This window comes from Crocodylus siamensis, chromosome 7 (genome assembly GCF_052110815.1).
Source record: "Crocodylus siamensis isolate JL-2025a chromosome 7, ASM5211081v1, whole genome shotgun sequence".
In the NCBI taxonomy this organism is placed as follows: Eukaryota; Metazoa; Chordata; order Crocodylia; family Crocodylidae; genus Crocodylus; species Crocodylus siamensis.
This window is the reverse complement of record NC_143401.1, coordinates 3,796,412-3,816,613: the sequence shown is the minus strand read 5'-3', so window position 1 is coordinate 3,816,613 and position 20,202 is coordinate 3,796,412. Positions and strand designations below refer to the sequence as shown.

Below are 20,202 nucleotides of genomic sequence, written 5' to 3'. Positions count from 1 at the left end.
GTGAGGAAGGAGCTGGATGGCCTCAGTCCAGAAGAAGCATGACTGCTCAATCAAGTCATCCCGAGGCAGCTGACTTGGCTGTCAAACAGAGACACGGTTCTTAGCAAAAATGCATGAGAAAGATCTTGCCCCTTTCTTGGCTCAGGCGGGTCATACCTGAAGTGAGCACACATTCGAGCGGCGTCAATGAACCGCGTGGCTTCTAACTAGAGCTGTTCAGAGGATGGGAGGGTGGGGCAGGGGCGTCACCAAAAACATACCAACAGCGACTTCAAAAGAAAAAAGGCCTTCGCTGAAAACTTTCCGCAAAGAGAACAGAGCTGTAATAGAAACCTTGAAAAATGAAAACTTTCAGCCAAGATCAAAAGCGTTGGGCAGGAAAAGTCAATGCAAAGTAATTTTGCCCCAGGTCAGGTCAACCCCCGCTGAAATATTCCCGGGCAGTTGAGCAGTAAACGCCGTGCTCGCCGGGGCCCCGAGCCCTGCCTCTCTTCCACGGGCATGTCGACGGGGCACACTGGGACCAGTACAGGGGTCAGTAAGAATAGGGGCCGTTAAGGGACACCTGCAAAGCCAAGGACACCCAACAAAACTGCCTGACGTCCCAATATCATTTCACACACCAGGGATCTGGGAGTCTATTAAAAGCCAGTCAAGACTCATCTCCCTTTTCCCCAGTCACTGAGATTGTGTTCAAGTAAATGCATTTAATCCATAACAAATGTTTCCTGATTCACCAGGTACATGCAAAACTGTTGGGGCTCTTTACTGAGGTGGGATTTTGTTATTAAAGGAGCCAGCTGCTGCTGAAAAAGGAAAAGAAACAACCCTTTTTCTTAATTAAAAGAAAACCATTGCAGCAATTACCAGCCAGCTAGATTGCTATAATGCCCTCAGGGGTGCGCACAGGCCCCTTGCTGCTAGAGATCAGTGCCGCAGGCAAGTTGTGCTGGGTGCCTGCTGCCCGGAAGAGGGCACGGAGCATTTAACCAGCTACCAGGCGGGGGGGGGGGGAGGGGTGAGGAGGGGGACTTAGTCCTGGTGCCATGGACAAACTTTAATCCACAGATTTAGATTCAACCTCCCTAAATTCCCCTGCTTTTTGACAAGCAGCTCCTCTCTCCCACAGAGCCAAGTAGTGCAACTCTCCAGTACCGAGCAACCACTGCGCTTCACCCCAGAAGTGACCGCATTTCAGCGGCAGATAAAGAGGTCTCAGGCAGGATTTGGTACTTGCTTTGCCTGGGTAAGGACGGTGGCGCTCAGGTTTCTTTCGTAATACTCGCTACCGTGGGACGTGACAATCTTCCAGACTTAAGAGTTATTCAATATTTCCTCTCTACTCCCTGCCTGAGAAGAGGATGGGTCTAGAGAAATGATAAATCTTTATAGTTTAAGTACTTTATGAGCTTAAAATTGCCATCATTTGTTCCAATGTAATACGCACAAATAGCTTTCTGTGAAGTGGTGAGGTCATCCATTTATTTAAAGTTAATGTTGCTTGCTTTATGTGCAATAATATTTATTGCTTTATCTAGCCTTATTTCCTGTAATTTTTTTACATTTCCCATTTTTAGTAATTCCTGGTCAAACAGAGATGTTCCATATTTATATCTAGCTTAGGATGAGCAGGAAAAGGAAAAAACCCTAATAATATCCCAAACGACAACCTCAGAGGAGTGCTTAAGCAACTAGCCTGGTCTTAATTACACAAACATCTCAAGTTCTAGTTTTATTCATCCCCTCTGAGAAACTATTTTTGCCAAGATAAAGATCGGGAACTGCACTGCATTGGCATAACGCGCCCTGCATCTTGAGTCTGAGACGAGCTTCCAAGAAGCAGCCCCTTCGCTATTTATCATCTCCTCCTAGAGGGTTTTTTGTTTTCCAAACTGCATAAAACTGTCCTATGTTAAACCAGAAGCAAGCGCTCCCCATTGTCATTCTTCGGGGCAGCGCCGTTTGCTTCTCAGGATGTGGACTTGGGCTATGGAGAGGAGAAAGGCCCGGATTCCCCGCTGACACCACCAAGGAAGAGTTCAAGCAGGCAGGGGCAATTAGGGGCCCCAGAAGCCACAGTCCTGCAGCATTCGACCTCCTGCCTCCTCCACAGGGCTGGGGCTGGACAAGCTAAACCATCAGGCAACGGGGGAACTATTTCTCCACTTTACAAGCAGCAGGGATTTCCTTGTGGAAAAAAGCAGGCTTTTTCTATCTGCATCGTCTTGTACAAAATCCTACTTGGCGCTTTAAGGAAGCCCTCCCTGGTGCAGCGGCTGGGGCAGGGCCAGGGAAGCAAAGCTTCTGGAGGAAGCATCCTGCCACCGTGCAGAAGTGGAAGAGTGGCTCCAGAAGTAGAGCAAAAATGCTCGGCTGCCTTGAATTTCCCCACGGGTCTAACAAGCCTCGCTCCCTGCTGGACAGTCTAGAGGGGGCCCGAGGTGCCGAGTTGGAGAGACCTTCCCCGCAGGCCAGCTTTGCTCGCATAGGCTTCGAACAAGGAATGGAAGAGCGAGGCTGGTGAGCTCGCACGTGACCACGGCCCCCTTAAACAAGGGCATTTATTAAAGGAAGCGGACCTTGCTGAGAAACCAGGCTGCTTCCACGCAGCTCGAGTCCCAGCTTTGTTCACCAGAAACGAGCCCCTGCGTGGAAGTCCAGCCAGCGTGGAGAGACATCTAGTGGCTGAATACCACGCTGCTCCCAAAGCCACGCCAGCAGCACTTGTCCGCCCTCAGCATTTCACCAAGTGCCCCAAACTGGAAAGGAGGAGTCGGAAAAGCCAGGCGCAGCGCGGAGCGCGCTGAACGCAGACCGAGCTCTTCCCAAGCCAGCGGCGCCCCCCAGTCCCCGCACAGATCTTTGTGAGATACCCACACCGCTGTCCAAGCCTGAGGAAATCCAAACGTCCCCGCTCTATACAGCGGTGAGAGCGTGTATACACGCGTGATGCACACGTGTCCCATTCGGAGCTTTCTAGACCCTCGGACCAGACAGGACCATTAGATAACCTAGACTCCGCCTGGAGATCACGTGCTGGTACATTTTACGCATTGACCCCTCCATTGAGTCAGGAGACCACAGAGATCTCTTGGTTTCCTGTCTAATCCAAAAGTTGCTCTGTATAATGATCTTATTACAGTTTAAATGAATCTCTTTTCCTTTTGGAGGAAGTGTGTTGTGGATTTATGCAAATGCTTCTGCAACGCACGTCAACACGACAAAAATATCCTTCAATCAGCCTTCCAAAAATACCACTCATTTGCCTACTTGGCTTGATGGGTAAGTAAAACACTCTCATCATCCCGGCCACTGGCGGTGACCTGATTTTGTGTCTGACTTGGTTCATTTTCATGCTGCGGCAAGAGTGTCGCTGGTGATCGAGCAGTCACCCGAAACAAAGCAGTCACTGACTTTCACAGCACTACATTCATTTACATCAGCTACTTGGCCCACTGGCCCCAACAGCGATACCTGGATTCGCAAGGGAAGGATCTGGTCTCGTAAGCCTGACTTTGCATCAAAGGAGTTAAAAAATGCACACGCACGTGACCTTAATTAGCACTGCTACCGTATGACTGGAGAGGTGGTCCCTGGATTTCAACTCGGAAGACCTGGGTGCAGGTTCCAGCCTTGCCACAGCCGGTCTGCGCGAGGCAGCTAAAACCTTCCCGTTCCTCTCGCTCTAAACATGTGGAGAGACGCAGCTAATGACTTCTCTCTGCCTCCCGGGGTTATTGCAAGACTCAGCCCACGTGCGACTGTGAGGAGCTCAGTCAGCGGCGGTGGAAAGCAGCACAGAACGATCTCCGATGACCCGACCCACACTTCACCTGCTTGCTGAACATGCCCCGCTCAGGAACGGCTTCTGCCTCCCGCGCATAGCTCGGAGGCTGTCGTCTCTCCAGACGCCTGGAAAATGCCACTCAGCGACATGCAGCTCACTGAAGGGGCTGGCATGTGATTAGTGAATTTATGCACCATTTACTTTAATTGTTTGACCTCCATGCAGTCATATTTCTTGGTGGGAACTGAAACATTTCTTCCTTTCTTATTAACCGTGCAAATAAAGGAAGCCCTAAAGAGATGCTCTTTGTAACTAGCAATTACTGAGGAGTCAGAAATTTGGCCAGACTCAATAATTGTTGTTGTTTCTTCAGGAGAAGGGGGGAAAAATGAAGTTAGCAAGAAAATCACCAACCCTACAATTTATTAAATGAGTAATTTCATGTGTGTTATGGCATTTAAGCCATGAAGAAGACATCAAACTGGTCAAGAGATCAAGTTTGCATGCCTGGATGCATCTGAGTTTTTTGGAAAACCTCCCTAAGGAGCAATTTAACATGAAGTCTGGCTCCAAAAGCAACAGGACCAAGCTACCCCTTTTGGAAATCTCCAGAGGTCTGTGACCACAGCTACGTGGCGGGGTGTGGCGTGTTTGCTCTCCCAATGTCAGCAAAAGTTGAAGGAAAAATCACGTGCAGGCTGAAAGAGAGGGTGGCAGAGCCTGATGCAAAGCCCACCGAAACGGATGGCGAGGGAGGGCACACGGGGGGCGACTCAGTGCCCAGCTCACATGTGGAAAGCAAAGGGCTGGAGAAACAATAGATTGAATCTTGTTTCAGGATTTCCAAAGTATCAGAATGATTTGTGGGAGGACTAACGCATGCCAAACTAGGGACAGAGCGGGGGAGCCGGGGGGGTTTAAAGTTGCACTCGCTCTAAACCAGATTAATAACACCTTTGCTTAAAAGGGAGGCAGAGGGAGGACGCTCCACGATGTTCATGTTCTCGGGACAGGTCACTGACCTGGAGACCCAAAGACACTCAAGGGGCTTCCTGGTACAGCCCTGCCTTAGGGTAGCAAAGCGCTAGGGTTAATCTTACACAGAGAAAATGCCTATAATTTTCACAACTTCAGTTAGCTACAACTACCATGGGTGTGATCCAAGAAAGGACAGGGCTTCCCTGAAAATCTGTCCCAAGTCTTTCACTAAGCTGTGTGCGCTGTGGTAGAAAATCAGTAGATTTTGGGTGGGCTTCCACAGAACGGAGACAGGCTGGATCAAGCTGATAGCGAGGTGCACCACTATCAGATCAACACCTGTGTTTAAGGAGCTACCAAGTCAGGTGGAGATAGGCCCTCATTTCCTTCATAGAGGACCTGCGCCAGTCCCAAACTTTTCCCTTTATTTCTGTTGGCCAGATCCTCAGGTGCTGTAAGGCAGCCTTGCCCCACCCAAGTCAATACCAACTAATGACCTTTACTTAGAGTAGTCTGAAACGAGGCAGGACACAAACCTTCCCAACCCGGTTCACTTCTGCGCCAAAGCCCTACACACCCTGTCGCTCAAGAACTGTCTATACGACACGTTGCATGTAATTGTGCACTGAAGCCTCTCTCGGATGCCTGTAGTGATCTTTGCACACCCTTTCAGGTACGCCGATGCTCTTCCCAATCAAGGGTGCACGACATTACACCTGTCTGGCCCCTGCCCCCAAACCTCTCATTCCTTCTTTCTGCAACCAAACCTCAGAAAGTTGCAAAAGGATTGTGGGAGTGTTGCAGATATTGGAGGGTCACTGTTCTACAGAGTCCAAACAGAAACATCAGTTAGAAAAAGTGAAATGGTGCCTTCACGTATTTTAATGAGAAACCTCCTTGCATGCATCTTCCTAAAGATGTGCATCTGTCTTTTAAAAGACCTTTACACCAGCTTCTGAGTCTCTGCTGGCATCAGGCTAGACCTTTTCCCTAGCTGCACAAAAATGGCTAGAAACGCTGGTGAAGCGCTCACATCCCATGGCAATGGGTGTGGTCCGAGAACCAGATAGATACGATAAGGTACCAAGGGCGTGGGGAGCGGTAAATGAGGCGTGCCTGCCGTGCTATACACGATGCAGGATGGGGTGGTAGAGTATGGAGGTTTTTCTTGGCCTCAGTTTGTGCTGGACAGAAAGCCACAAGTGAGTTAGTTGTGTGTCATACCAAGTGATGGCTGTGAAAACCTTTATCCTTCTCCTGCTCGTACTCTTAGGGGCCCGTGAACACTGCCTAGCAATAGCGTGGTGCTGTGTGACCCGTCCCTGTAGTGCTAAGACACTTCTGACTATGCACAGGTGCCATGCCAGTCTCTCCACACTCACCCCAATATAAACCAGCAGGGAACGAACCAGCCCAAACACAGCTGTGTTTACAAGCATAAAGGAGGATTTCCTCACCCTCCCAAACCGCCCTCTTTCTGGGACTTCCTCCTGGTCCTCTACATCCCCGAGTCAGAGAAAATGACCCACTGAATCCAGCTGCCATACAGGGCCAGCAGGATAGGCCTCACAGTCTGACCCAAGCTCCAGTACTTTGCTCCCTTGAAAACAAAAAGACCGCAGAAGGAAGGTGAGAGTAATACCTTTTACAGACTTCTGAAAATAGCTTCTCAGCAAACTGGGCTGTGTTTTCACACCCGATGCATAGAGCAACCAACATGTGGGACCCCGAACCCAGGGGGATCCACAGAAACGGGGCGTGCTACGGACCTCCAGAGCTGGAAGTAATCCAGCCAGGACTGGAAAGATGGGGGTAACCACCCGGATGGTGCAGCAGGCAGGCTTATTAGCACACGTGGACCAATGCAGCGTTTCAGCACGATGCTGCCTGGAGCCTTCCTCAACTGGCTGAGACTCCTGCCATGGTGAACGGGGAGCAGCTGCTTTGCCTGGCTTGTAAAGATTCAGGACAATATTTTCCAAATTGGAGATGAAGCTCGCAGCTAAGGGACGCTGGGAAATTTGGAGCCACCCTGGAGAACTGGCAGTGGCGCTCACTTTGCCAACACGCTGCCATCTGCCAGGGATACACCCAGATGTTACGGTCTGTCAGGGGAGGGGGCTCCCATTTCTAGTCCTGATGGTTTGCATGAAATTGGATCTTACTGGGCCAGGACTGTTTCTTGCTCTGCACATCAGATCAGCATAATCTGAGGGGGAAAGAGAGTTCCACATTTGCAAGGAAAGGAGGAAAATAATTTAAGAAAGTTTATGCAAAACTAATAGTGGAGCTTGCTGGAAGCTTCTCAGGGGTTTGGAAAACAAGAAGGAGATCCAGCACAGGCGAATTACTGGGTAGGGGACAGGGGAGGAAGCCCAAGGTGGATCAGCACTACCATTTATCATGTAGCAATTTCCCATCCCACATATAGTAGGAAGAGTTATACCCACACATCTGTGCACCATCCCAATTAATCCTGTGTGCGCGTTGTGGGCATCTACCAGTATGACCAACCCCAATGCAGTTGTTTCAGGCAGAAAATAAATAAGGGCATTTTTAACTGAAACTTTGAGAGGAATGACACCGAAGCAGACTAAAGGTACCAGTGATAAAACTTGCCCTTGACCTGTGTTGGGGGAGTCTGCGATGGCCTCAAGGGGTTTGGACCTTGCTCACATCCCATGTAAAAGGCAACTCAACACTTGTTAACAACAGACTAGTACCAGGACTGGACACCAGGAAAGAAGCTCAACATAGTATCACTTCCAGTTGGATGTCTTCTACCCAAGAACCAACTAAACTTAGGCCCACTTGGCTAGTGAGAGCTGACCATACCCCAGCCCACTACACAACAGCTGCTCTCAGGTTTGGGTGGTCATTCATTTCAGAGGAAGCAGCCAATACAGTAGAAGATGAACATTTTAAAGGTGTGCCTATACAACAGACCCCAGCCGTCATGCATACAGGTCAGCAGCACAGGTACAGCCCATGACCACGAAGCAGCACTCTGCTCCCAGACCTGGGGGCACCGGGGGAAGGATTATTCTACAAGAGCTGAAGTCTGCACTAAAAAGATTTACACTTTTCTTTTAAAATGTAAGAATTTAACTTTTGGGCCCTCAGAGTCTGCTGGTAAGAGTTGCTGTGCTATGTATGACAAGTGCACACGACATCCGTGGAAGCTGCAAAAGACTGGCACAAAGTCAGACCCTGCTTATGCGAATAGAAATCATGATGCATTTACTCATTCATAACTAGAGAGCACTCATGTCTGCCAGTAGTTTCAGCAGACAGGGATCCAGAGCACAGTATTAGTTCATTCATTAAGTAATAATGAATATAGTCCTTGAAAAGGAAAAAATGTTTCAAGCAAGAGTACAAGACCATGAGAAAATGCTTCATTTTCAGCAGATGCAGTTATTAACAGCAGTGTGACGTGTGCAATACAGGCAGAACGTGCATACAACTGGAGCAGGTTGACTGTGTGACAGATCTACTGGAAACCCTGGGAGTGTCAGGGGAAAGATTATTCTGAGCCAAAATTTAAGCTAAAATGATTTACATTTTTCTTTTTATATTGAATAATTTATGTTTTTAATTATAATGCACCAGTAATGGGAAGGTGAACCATGGAAAGAAAAGAAAGCCATTTCCTACATTAAAGTGACACCGGGGCTACCCAGCCTCATTCGGTATGGAAGGAGGGATGGCTCTTCATTTCCTTCAGGTCCCAGAAGAGTAGCCTGCTTGCCTGTCTACGTTGTTCTTTTGCTGGAGGGGAAACATCTCCGTTAATCAGGTTTCCCAAGTGTAACTCTAAACATTGGAAACAGACTTTATGCTTGGAGCAGCCTGAGCCCTGATACTGCGAATACGGGAGGCTTTGAAAGTTTCCCACTCCGGCTCCTCTCTGAGCAGCGCTCAGATCTCGCAGGCGCTGGCTGCATTTCATTTCCACCTCGCTGGAGCAACCTCTGTGGAACTGCTTTGTCCCTCTTTCTGGGAGGAAGGAGTCAAACTTCCTCGGGTTTTCTTTACGAGGGCTCCTTCCTTTGGGAGGAAGGGTGATCTTGTGATCAAGGTACTCACTGGGGCTCAATCCAGAGTTCTGGGTTCAATCAATTAATCAATGATTATTGATTATTTGCATTAGATTAGAACACCACCTAGGAGCCTACTCGTGAACCAGGACCCCAACATATTAGGTGTTGTACAAAAGAATGCTGGTCCCTGCTCCAAAGAGACTGCAATCCCCGTATAATACGAGGAACAACCGCAGGTTTGAGGCTGGAAGACAGGAGCCTGCCAGTTCTAATCCTGCTCCCACGCTGGTTTGCTGTGCAGCCTTGGCCAAGTCAGTCACTGCCATTGGGCTCCCTTCCTGCCCACATCCACACAGCCCTACTGAAGTCGCTCACCGGGGCTGGACCCATGTGCTTGCAAGCAGGACACTGCTCTTAGCTCGGCCCCCTCTGCAAAAGGGCCGTGATTGTCCTTAATGTGATAACAGACTTGGCTTTCTGGCCTTCAGCTTTCGCCATGTAGTTGCAGTGACTTCAGGGTGGCTCCAGAGGCACCAGCAAGAACACCCACGACTGAAGGGGCCAGGCTTCCTTTACTCTCTGCCTGGCTGAATTGGTGCATGGGGTGTACCATCACTCTAAGACACGGGTGGGCAATTATTTTGGGCGGAGGGCTGCTAACTGAGTTTTGGAAAGCTAGTGAACGCCACATGACAGGCAGCCAGGGGCAGATAAATATTCATTTTCTAAATTTTTTAGGGGCCCCACGGGCTGGATAGAATGGCCTGGCAGGCCGCATCTGGTGCACGGGACGCATTTTGCCCACCCCTGCTCTAAGACAATAAAGGAAGAGAGAGAGAGAGAGAGAGAGAGAGACTTAAATTACTCCATTTCCTCCAAGGGAAGATCAGATTTGCACTCATGAGGCCCTGTATGTAGCGGGACCAGGTTCACGCAACTCTCAGCAAGGAGCTCACCCACGGATGTTTGACCGTGGCTGCAGAAGGGAGCTGGGTACTGGGAAGTGGGTCCAGCTCACTCCAGCCTTGTTTGCCGTCCTCTCTGCGAGCCAGCCCTAACACAGCCCGCCTCTCCCCACTTCTTGAAACGTTTGGCTGGTGGTTTGAAACGTTGAAGATATTCCTTCAAAAGTGACAAGGAGGCTAAGACAGGAGGAGGTGTCAAGAAGAAAAGAACAGCTGACTGTGCTGACGGCACAAGGAAGACAAGGATGGAGCACTGGGTCTAAGATCTGGCGAGGAAGAGATCAGTAAAGACCTCTCAGAGCAAGGGCCAGACCCTGTGCGGGAGGGATCCTTAGAGGACGCTGGAGAGGAGGAGCCCCAGGAGCAATTGTAAGGGAACGAAACAGAAAGGGGGGCACCATGTGCGGGGCTAAAGGGGCACAGTGTGGAGAGGCAAGTAAGGTTGAGAGTGGGGGCTTTAAAATGAGAGTGATTAAAGCAGCTTTGAACTGAGGAGGGAAGGGTGGGGTCGGTGGAGTTGGAGAGGTTTGGGAGGAAAGGTTCGGGAGGGAAGATGAAAATGGCCACGAGGCGGCTAGGAGATGGTCTGGCATCACCAGTGCAAGTGCATGGAGAGCAGATAAAAAAAGTGATCTGCATCCACGACAGAGGAGAAGGAGAAGAGTTGTGGGCAAGGCAAGGGGATGGGGAAGGTGGAATTTGTGCACCCATTTGCCCAAGGCCAGTTGCTGCTGCTACAGGGCTTCAGACAAGCACTTCTCCAGTGCCGTGCTTCCTGCAGCCTCTCGTGCAAGCAGCTGTGGAGGTTACGGGCTCCGCACAAGGGCTGCAGTTTGTCTCAGTTGGGTTCTCTCTAAATAAAGAGCTGCAAAGAAAAAAAAAGGAAATTCCACAGGAAGTTCAAATATTTTATTACTTCCTGTTTGTACAAGCATGTCAACACTTGGCACTACAAGTGCAATTTGTTTAGAACCGTAGGTGTCAACATGAAAAATGATTTTTTTTCCTCCCAGATCCGAGCCATGAAGAGTTTTAGCAAAATAAAGATTTGGAGACAGAACCGAGGTATTTCAGAGGGAGAACGCCCCTAACTGCAGGCAGTCAGTGGTCTGGGGTCTCTGAAATAACACCGACACGAGCTGCAAAATTCCCTGCCAGGTTCATTCCATGTCCACATGTTCGAAGCCTGGCCTCTCCCACGGCCGCTCTTGTGACTGATTGCAGGTGAAAGCAACAGACACCACCAAAACCTCGTGACACTACCAACGACACCTCGCCCCAACTGCTCGGCGGGTGCTCCTTAGATCAGCTGCTACGTTTTACCACTGCTTGTGCCTGCCGCCAGCTGCGGGTGCAAACCCGGGGCTCAGGCTGAGGTCCCTTGAAGACAGGCCTGCCAGTGATTTAATATGCTGCCCTGATGCTTCTGCTCGCATCACACATGGGATTTAATCTGGTTAAGAGCCAACATGGGCCCCAGCTCTCGCGCTCCCACCACAGCACGCCAGCTGCATTGCAGCAGCCTGATCCAAGCCGCAAAGGGCAGTGGGATCCAGTGCAGGGCTCCAGACTGACCTGTTCTAGGGTTCAGGCTCAAATCCCTAATCCCTCCCCTTCAAATCCAGGGGGGTCATGGTCTGCAGTTACAGTTTGGGCTCATCGTGAGTTAAAAAGCTTGCTGAAGGACAGACCCGAAGTAAGCAAAACCCAGGAAAAAGCTCTCTGCTCCAAAGGCTTGGCGAAGGGGTTAGAGGAAGACCAGACACGAGGGGGTGGTGCATGCAGACAGAGTGTGCTTCTGTTTGAACACCTAGGAGAACATTTGCTTGGGGAATTTCTCCGCATTTGAGAAGATGATGCCCACGGCTTTCCCAGGACCCTCTTACAAATGGCTGCTTCTTTCCATACTAAGGATGCTCTTCCTGTCAAACCAGATCAACCCAATCCCCACCAAGTGCTCTCTCCTGCCTCTAGCACTGCCTGCCTGCCGCTGCAAGAGAACAGACAGCACAGAGCATCTTGCCAATCATGCGAGGCTGCAGATGAAGGGGAGAACCATCATCGCCCTGCAGCAACGAGCTCCTGACGTGAAGCGGGAGGTGTGGTCACACCGTGCCGAGCCAAATGTGTTTATTGGCAGTGATTTTATCCAGCCCCTTTTACCAACCAACCGGCTAGAGGATTTAACTCGACGATTCCCCTGTGGCCATGAGTTCTAGCGGCTGATCGCATGCAGCATATAGCAGGGCTCTGGTACTGGGAGCTGCCCAGTGGTGGGTTAGCTGTGAAAACCACATCTGGTTTCATGACTGACTGTATCATTTTACATGCAATATTTCCTCACCATTTCGTGTGCGTGCGTGTGCATGAAGAGGCACTTTTATTTCTGGTTCAGTACAGACTGAAGGACAATGAGGTACAACATCTACGAAAAAGCACTTCTACAGAACAGATTTCCATCAGACCCCAGGCCCCTGCAGCCAAACTTTGGGCACATTTATGACCTTCCTGGTTGACAAACTCTGAACAAATCTCTTTGGAAAAAGGACCTCTCAGTCCCAGAGATGGTGATAAAACCCCCCTGGGTTCTACAGCAAGTGGGACTGTTGCACCGATACGTATTCAGGCCTTGGATTATACAGCAAGGAAATAGTGCGGACAAAAGTTACATTTGTTGTGCAGTCAGCCCCTTGCAAGCGCTCTACAGCTGTGCCCCGACAGAAGTGCACGGCTGCAGAGCGCTTTAAAAGCGGACATCAGGAGACCAAAATGGACATCGGGAGACCTGGCTTCTATTCCCGACTAACTCGCAGGTACTCGGGTAATTTGGACTTGCTGCCATTCCCACTTTGGGCTGCTGGGTCTCCTTAGATGATATGATTGAGAGGCTGGGCTTGTGTTTTGGGGTATATTTACAGTGCCTAGCACAATGGGAGCCAAGTTTCAGTTAGGGGAGTATTGAAATAGGAATAATTATGGTATTTGTTGCTTTCTAAAAAGTTTTAAATTGCATCACTTTGGTGTTTATTTTTCCAAATAAATCCTACATCAAACTGGCTAGGGGGTAACACTAAGCACCTCAGTCCTTGTCCCCAAAATAAAGTAAAAAAGAACTGAAGACAAGCTAGACCACATAAAACCAAGCTGCACAGATCTCAGCAGCTTGTTACACCATGTGCCTGCCTGGACCTCCATCAAGCCGAGCAGATGGCATAACAACAGCCGCAACAGAAAATATTTTAAAGCATATTTAGAAGGCTCGGATCGTTTCCCTTTCATTTTGGACACTGACAGCTTTCGTACAGTGAAGAAACTGCTTTATGGTCCATGGGGGTAGCACTGAGCGATCTGCACTAAAGGAGAGGAAGACTTGAGCAAAGGACTTCAGTGAAATACCAAGCAGACAATATAAGGCAGCCCCACGTTCCTAAGAAGCAGGAAAACAGCTTCCTCCGTTAACACGAGAGAAGCAAATGTGTAGAGCTGTGCTCACGTTCAGTGTCTGTACAGCACCTAGCACAAAGGGGCGCCGGCCCAGGGATCCTCAGTACCACCACAATGCAAATACTCTAGTAATAATTCTGCCATCTGCCTACCTCAGCATGCCAACAGTCAGGGAGGCAGCCATGCGAAATTGTAAGGCCCAAACAACGTGGATCCCAAACTGGGGCAGCCACATCCACTTCAGAGACGGCAGTAGCTCAGCTCTGTGCAAGCAGTATGTCAAAACAAAACCCGAGAGCTTTCTATCCTCCAGTCGCAGTTCTAGACCATCCCCCTTTGCAGCAGTTGCCAGCCGCATGCAGCACCACTGAGAACCTGAAAGCAAAACTAACTACAAACTAAAGAGGGTAACGACTGGCTTCGAGACCTTACCACGCTCTGCAGGAAGAGACATTCAAAAAGAAGAAATGAACAGAGCAGAGGAAACTCGACTTGTAACTCCCTTTTCATTTGAATAATCTAAGAAACCCCAGCTAAGGAAATGGGCTTCTTTATAACGAGGCCAACTCCCGAGAAGTGCTGAGAGCCACTGGCTTCAATTAGATCTGCAGGTGCTCTGCACACCTCAGGGTTTGAACCAATTCTGCTTTTTTAAGCCAATGGCATTTTCCTAAGTGCCACCCAGGACAGAAGAGCAAAACCAGGTTGCAGTGATCGTGTTACTAGCACTGCAGGAGCGAGCAAAGAGAAGGGCAGACACGAGCAGCATTTAACACATACAGTGTGGGCACCTCACACTCTGTTTCCAAGAAACCCCGTACACACTGCAAATCACATGGTGTTACAAGCGCTCTAAAAACATGCCAGCACCATAGAATTAACACACACGTAACACAATAAAAAGCCATTTCTTCATGACACCCCCCACAGCAGCTGGGCATTGGCAGGGTAGCACACGCGGTAAGGTCAGCTTTGCTGCGCCCATGCTCTGCTACTGGCCAGTTCCAAATAAAATACATGACTTACTTCTTGGTTCCCGGGGTCCATCCACAGTCACTTTAATAGCTCGGTGATAGGTGGCAACTTGCGTGGGGTTTGTGAACACGGTGATCGTCAGTGTAAAGCTTTTTCCTAGGGGGAGGGTTGGGGGGGAAAAGAGGAGAGAAAATGTATGTAAGTTCATTTCTCGAGCAGGCAGATAGCAAGGCCTGCTACCGCTGGGAGCTTTGGCACTGACACCAGTAGAAGCAAGATCAGGCTCAAATTTAGGAAGCTTTTGGAAAGCCACTAAAATAGTTGCACAAAAGAAAGTAGGGGACCACGTGAGATACACTTGTGTGTGCTGAGATTTATGAGGCATCACTTGGTGCTGGCAGAGCAGGGGCCAGTAGCAAAGTTCCTGCTAATTGTAATGAGAAGAGGACCAGGATGACTTCAGTGGGAAAGGCTGAGCCTGTCCCGACAGTACAACAGCTGTAGCCGTCTCCCCACCAACACCCCCCGACACCTCAAACAGCTCCCTTGCTCCTCATGCGGAGAAGCTCTCCCCTCCCTCTACACTCAGTGCTTTACGCTGGCTTCCCACTGGATCTCTTCACTTCCCAGCCCCTGGTCCCCAAGGGCCTGATTCTGCAACCGCTGGTCCAGTAGCGCTTCTTCAGTCCTAACAAGTGCTTGCATGAGCTTCTCTGCAGGAGTAATGTTCGTGACTGATGGGAAAGGCAACCTGGGCACATCCTTCCTGTAGTCACCGCTGTGCAGTCAAATCCAAGCTAACTCAGGTACGGATAGCAGCCCGACCACGATAACGCAGAGTTCATCAGCCTGGCCCCTACTGCTCCCTGTGCACTGCAACTAGCTGGCTATCTGTACCCACTCCAGCTCGCTCACGTATGCCTACACTGTAGTGCTGTCACAGCAATACCTGCAGTGCAGACAGGCAGATGGGCACCAGCAGACACACACACACACAAAATAATGAAGTGAAATGCAAAAGAGAAAGGAGAAAGTGAAGCCCTGACCCTGCAAGCACTTGCTACCAAAAGGAGCAATTCCCACCACGTACAGTATATGTGTTTTTGTTGCTCCTCACTTGTACATACTTGACTGGAAAAGCCATTAGTGGACTTTGTCATCAGAAAAAGTCCTTGTTTCCAGCTGTTCTCCACCCTCTGCTCCTTGTGTTATTGGTGTTCTTCACTATGTATTTCTGGAGACAGCTGAATCTTGTCCCTGAAGTGCCCCAGACTTTGGAGGGAAATATAAAAAGAAAGCAGGATCCAGACCACCGCTACTTTCGGTTTTGCAAAGACAAAAGCAGACCAGCAAGAGGTTGACTGCCTTTTTCAGACGATGGGCTCTGACCCATTTCCTCACTTGTCTAAGCAGCACCGTACGGTACTGGGAGGCAGGAATGAAAATACTGCATCAGGACACCGTCCGATAAGAAAAAAGCATTATATCATTAGCACTAGGGTGGGGTTTTAAATCCTGTTGTTCAAGTTAAAAGCGCTCTGTCTGTAAGAGAGGGATACCTTCCTGAAATGGCTTGAGAAAATTCCCTGTATTCATCAGTATTGTGATAGTGCTTTGCACTAATGCAGCACATCTTCAACCACAGACATGAAAATGCTTTGCGGAGGTGTGTGCCACTGTTCTCTCCATCTTACAGATAGGGAAGCAGAGGCACAGAGAAGCTATGTGACTTGCCCAAGACCACATGGTGACTCAGCAGCAGAGATAGGAGTGGAAATCAGCTCTCCAAATGCCCGTCTATACCACTATTCTTACCAGGACACAGCACCTCCTTCTAGTCCTAACAACAGAACCCGAAGGGCAGCTCCTCAGCTGATGTGAATGGACACAGCCACAACGATTTACCCCAGCTGAAGACCTACCTCCAAGAACCTTGCCCTCCTGCTTTCTAACCCCGCAACCTGGGGTGGCCAGGCTGTTGCAGAAGTGGCACAGGCAGACTGCATGGAGGGCACGTGGCAGATGGGGGGGGGGAGGGGGGCGCAGGCAGTGCAGCGGCAGATAGGGCAGAAAGCAGAGCCTCGGATTCAGCAGGGAGCACAGGGGAGGGAGCGGAGAGCAGGTAGGGAAAGGGGATCCAAGCGGCACACTGAGAGAGCGTGGAGTAAATCTGTGGCACACCTGCCAAAAAGGTTGGCCCGTGCTGCGCTAGACCACACCTCCCTCTGGGAGCTCGGACCAGAACCCAAGATCTCCCAACTCCTAGACCACTCCATCTCTCGGGGGTTGAAATACAACCCTGATCCCTGGCCCGGTGCTTCAGTCACTGCATCACAGCTGACCTCCATGAATGGACTACACCCATCACTAGTGGAGGTTCATTGATATTATCACCAGACTCGCTGTCTAGCCAACATGCAGGATTTAACAATGCCATTTTATAATGGATCCTATTCTTGCCAGCTTTCAGGACTGTTTACATTAGGAACCTGTAGCTTTCCCCTTGACTACAGCCACAAAGAGCTGTTGCGACCATTTAGCGTCTCGAGACAGCGATGTGCAACACAGCGAGTTTCAGTATCTTCCTGGAACAGAAATCTCTATAAACAAGTTGGGAAGGTGGGTGTATCAGAGCAAAACCATATCACCAACCATCACAGAGTGTGCAGGGTGCGTGGGATTTTCAAGAAGCATCTGGTGACGCAGAGACACAAGTCCCAACAAAAGTCTCTTAGGTTTCTAAATCACTTAGGCACTTCTAAAGACCCTTCTGCTTCTAGATCACTGAGAACTAGGTCATTTAGGATTTCAACAGGAGTTTAGGCACTTCAGTAGGAGTTAGGCAGGTAAAACCCCTTTTGGATCTGGCCTTTCTGAAGGTATCCGTCTTTTCCCATAGTGCAACTCCAGGCAAGGATGTTCTCAAATCTCTGAGCAACAAAACATTTGTCTGCGCCAATCTGTATTTATTACCATGTTCAGGTTTTCATGATCACCGCCCCGAGAGCTCAAAGTTCCCTGACCAGGGAAAAAAGTGAATATTAAAATCAAATTATTTATTCCTACAAAAATTAAATTAAAAAAAGATGGATTTTCTCCAAATAGGACATCTCATAATTATTCTAGCAAATAAGTTTCCTTGCGAGATTATTGTGGAAATGACTGATCTGAAGTGGGTACTGACAAAAAATTGAAAAGATTAAATTCACGTCTGGGGAAAAAAAAATTGTGCCAGAACTGTATTTGGACCTCAAAGTACGACTTCAATGCTACATCTGCCTCGCACTGATTCTCCACACGAGAGTAAATTTTTAAGTCACAAATACAAGGATTTGTGCTGACAACCTGGATTTAAGAGTTGCACTCCTCCAGACTGGGAAACAAAAAATCAAATGATACGAGATCTGCATCCAATTAAAAATAACCAGCACAGCTAGACTGTCCAGTTGGGAAGTACTCTCAATAAAGCCATTTACAGATCAGGAATTATTAAAAGAAATTATTCAAGGAACAAGTTCAAATATAGCGAATAAAACTGGTTTGTCTGCAACTCAGCCTGGAGAACAGAAATCTTCCAGGAAATTTTTTTTAATGAAGCACAACACAAATATAAGCACAGTATTTTTCAGTCTAGCCCAATGCCTCAAATGAAGGCTTGGGAAATAATAATCTGGGATTGTACTTCCACCTCTGCCACTTCCTACCTCCCTCAATTTGGCAAATGGCTCTAAATTCTCTGCATTCAACTTCAAAAATCCAGATAATGAGCAAAAGAAAACCTGCAGCCTTCACTGTGGGGTATGATCTTCAGCAGGAATAAACTGAGAGCCGCATTTAGCAACGCTGGGACACAGCAGCAGGCAACTCATTCCCGTCCTTCTCTGGAGACAATAAAAGCAAGTTTATAACTTTTGTAATCTTCACTCGTGTCCCCTTTGCACAGATATCCCCATGCTCGACAGCAGTCATGCTAGGACGTGAATCTGCACAGAAAACCTCAAATCAAGTTCCAGACTTTCTCTGCTGAGCAAATTGCTCGTTATGAGACAGGCTCCGCAGATCGTGCTCCATAAAGAGTCCCGCGATTTCCATGGGTATGCTTCCAGTGCAAGATGCTGTTCAGCAGGACTCAGCCTCTTTTTCTGAACCTCAGTTTTGCCTCTGCCCAAAGGGGCTAGCGACAGCTTCTCTCTCGCACTTTTTTCTTACCCGTGTAGCCTGGGGGCTTACCCGGGTAGGGAGCCCTTCTCCCCATGCCACTCAAAACAGAGAGGCCCTGGTCTCACTCGGTGCTTGTAGGTCTTACATTAATCCAAAGACTACTTAAAGCAATAGAGTAATAATGATGCCACCAATTAACCCATATTAAACAGACTGCTTCAAACCAGAGCTTGGCGTTGATACAAGCTCAGGATGTTTACACAGACAGTTCATGCTTCCCTGTGCCTCAACATCTATGCATCCATTTGACAGCAGATACAGAAACAGGTACATGGAGATCCCGCTCCCAGTAAATACCAGTCACTCCAGACTTCTGTTGGAGCACGTCAGACTGGAAATTGGTCCTTTCGGGGAGTTACAAAGATCTGTCAGCTGAATCCAACGCATGCACTAACCAGTAACTAGGTCCCCAGGTGCTGGGCTCTTGTTCAAGAGCTGCCTGCCTCCCCCCCCCCCCAAACACACACCGGGGTAAGCACTTAACCGAGCACGTGGCTAAAATGAAGGTGACCCTGCACAGAACTGGAGCACCCGCCTAGGTACAGGCCATTCCCCGTAGGGCGCATGACCTCCACGGGTAACAGCAACAGCATCTAGCTCTTCTTCTGGTCCGCAGTGGGCCTTCACGCACATTCTGTATAGCAACATTATTAGAGACGGAGGGATCATGTCTCTGCAGGCTGGATTGCATTTCTGCTCTGACAGCCATCTGCACTAACCCCCACCCCTGAATTTGGGAGCTCAGGCTGTCCTCATTGTAAAAGACAAAACAAACATTTTAGATCCAGGTCTGACACGGGCACGTGCGTTTGTTTGTTCACATAAGGTCTAATCCGAAGCCTGATAAAGCCAAAGGAAAGGATTTGGGTTTTTTTTTTATTTTTCCATTGCTTGTAATGAGCTTTGATCAAGCCTATGGTGGAGAAGGGAAACTATACACCTAAATGCTTTCAAGAGACTATAAACTACTGTTGTTGCAGAGCATGAAGATAGTATTCCAGTGGAGGAAAGCTAATAACGAGTTCAAGAATCAGGCTGAGATTGGATTGCATTCAGTTTGGAAATTTGTGTGAGGATGAAAAAAAAAAAAGGGCCTAAGAGAATAATTGACTACAGAAATGAAAGCTTAATTCATAAAAGAAAAACATTTTCCATCCATTAACCTGCAACCAGTTAAGTGGAGGGTTTTAAAGAAAATCTGCAACTCGGAAAAGGAGCCAACAGGAAAGAGGAAATGTATGAAAGAATGTAAACTATTCAAGTTTCATAAAGAGTAACAAGTAAACAGTTATTACATGCAAATAATTCCTAGCATCACTGGTTTTAATTAATGCAGAGAAGTCAAAATATCTTTGACGTTTGTATGTATACATTAGAAGAGTTAGAGAAAACACTGCCATATGGCCATTAAAATATAGGATTTTTTTTTAGCACAACTAAATGCTTAAAGCTGCAGTGTTTATTGGTGATGAAATGTTAAAATTCTGTTTATGCCATTTGAAACTCAGGTAAAAATGTTGCTGTAATGAATCAGGCATGATGGCAAGGGAAGGGATATAATACTTTCCTTGAAAGGCTGGCTGGCTTTCAGTCTAGTCAAACGGATTCATTTTTGTCTTGTATTTACTCATACAGCACAAAGTCACTTCATTGATGGCTACCTTTAAAAGCTCGCCAGGATTGTCTGCAGCAGTATGAAAGGTTGAGGTTAAATGATATATTCAGAGATTTCAGGACCAGAAGGAACCATTAAATCATCTGGTCCAGCCCCCTGTATAGCAAACATGTG

The 20,202-nt window shown here is 48.4% G+C and overlaps 1 protein-coding gene across 4 annotated transcripts in view; it reads right to left on the bottom strand.

Moving 5' to 3' along the window:
• Positions 1-20,202, bottom strand: part of RUNX3 (RUNX family transcription factor 3) — a 92,060-nt gene that overhangs the window by 30,566 nt on the left and 41,292 nt on the right. For all 4 annotated transcript variants that reach the window (XM_090058070.1, XM_090058069.1, XM_090058068.1 and 1 more), the window contains one exon: positions 14,244-14,348. In XM_090058070.1, the coding sequence (XP_089914196.1) occupies positions 14,244-14,348 (105 nt within the window). The remainder of the gene's footprint in view (positions 1-14,243; positions 14,349-20,202) is intronic.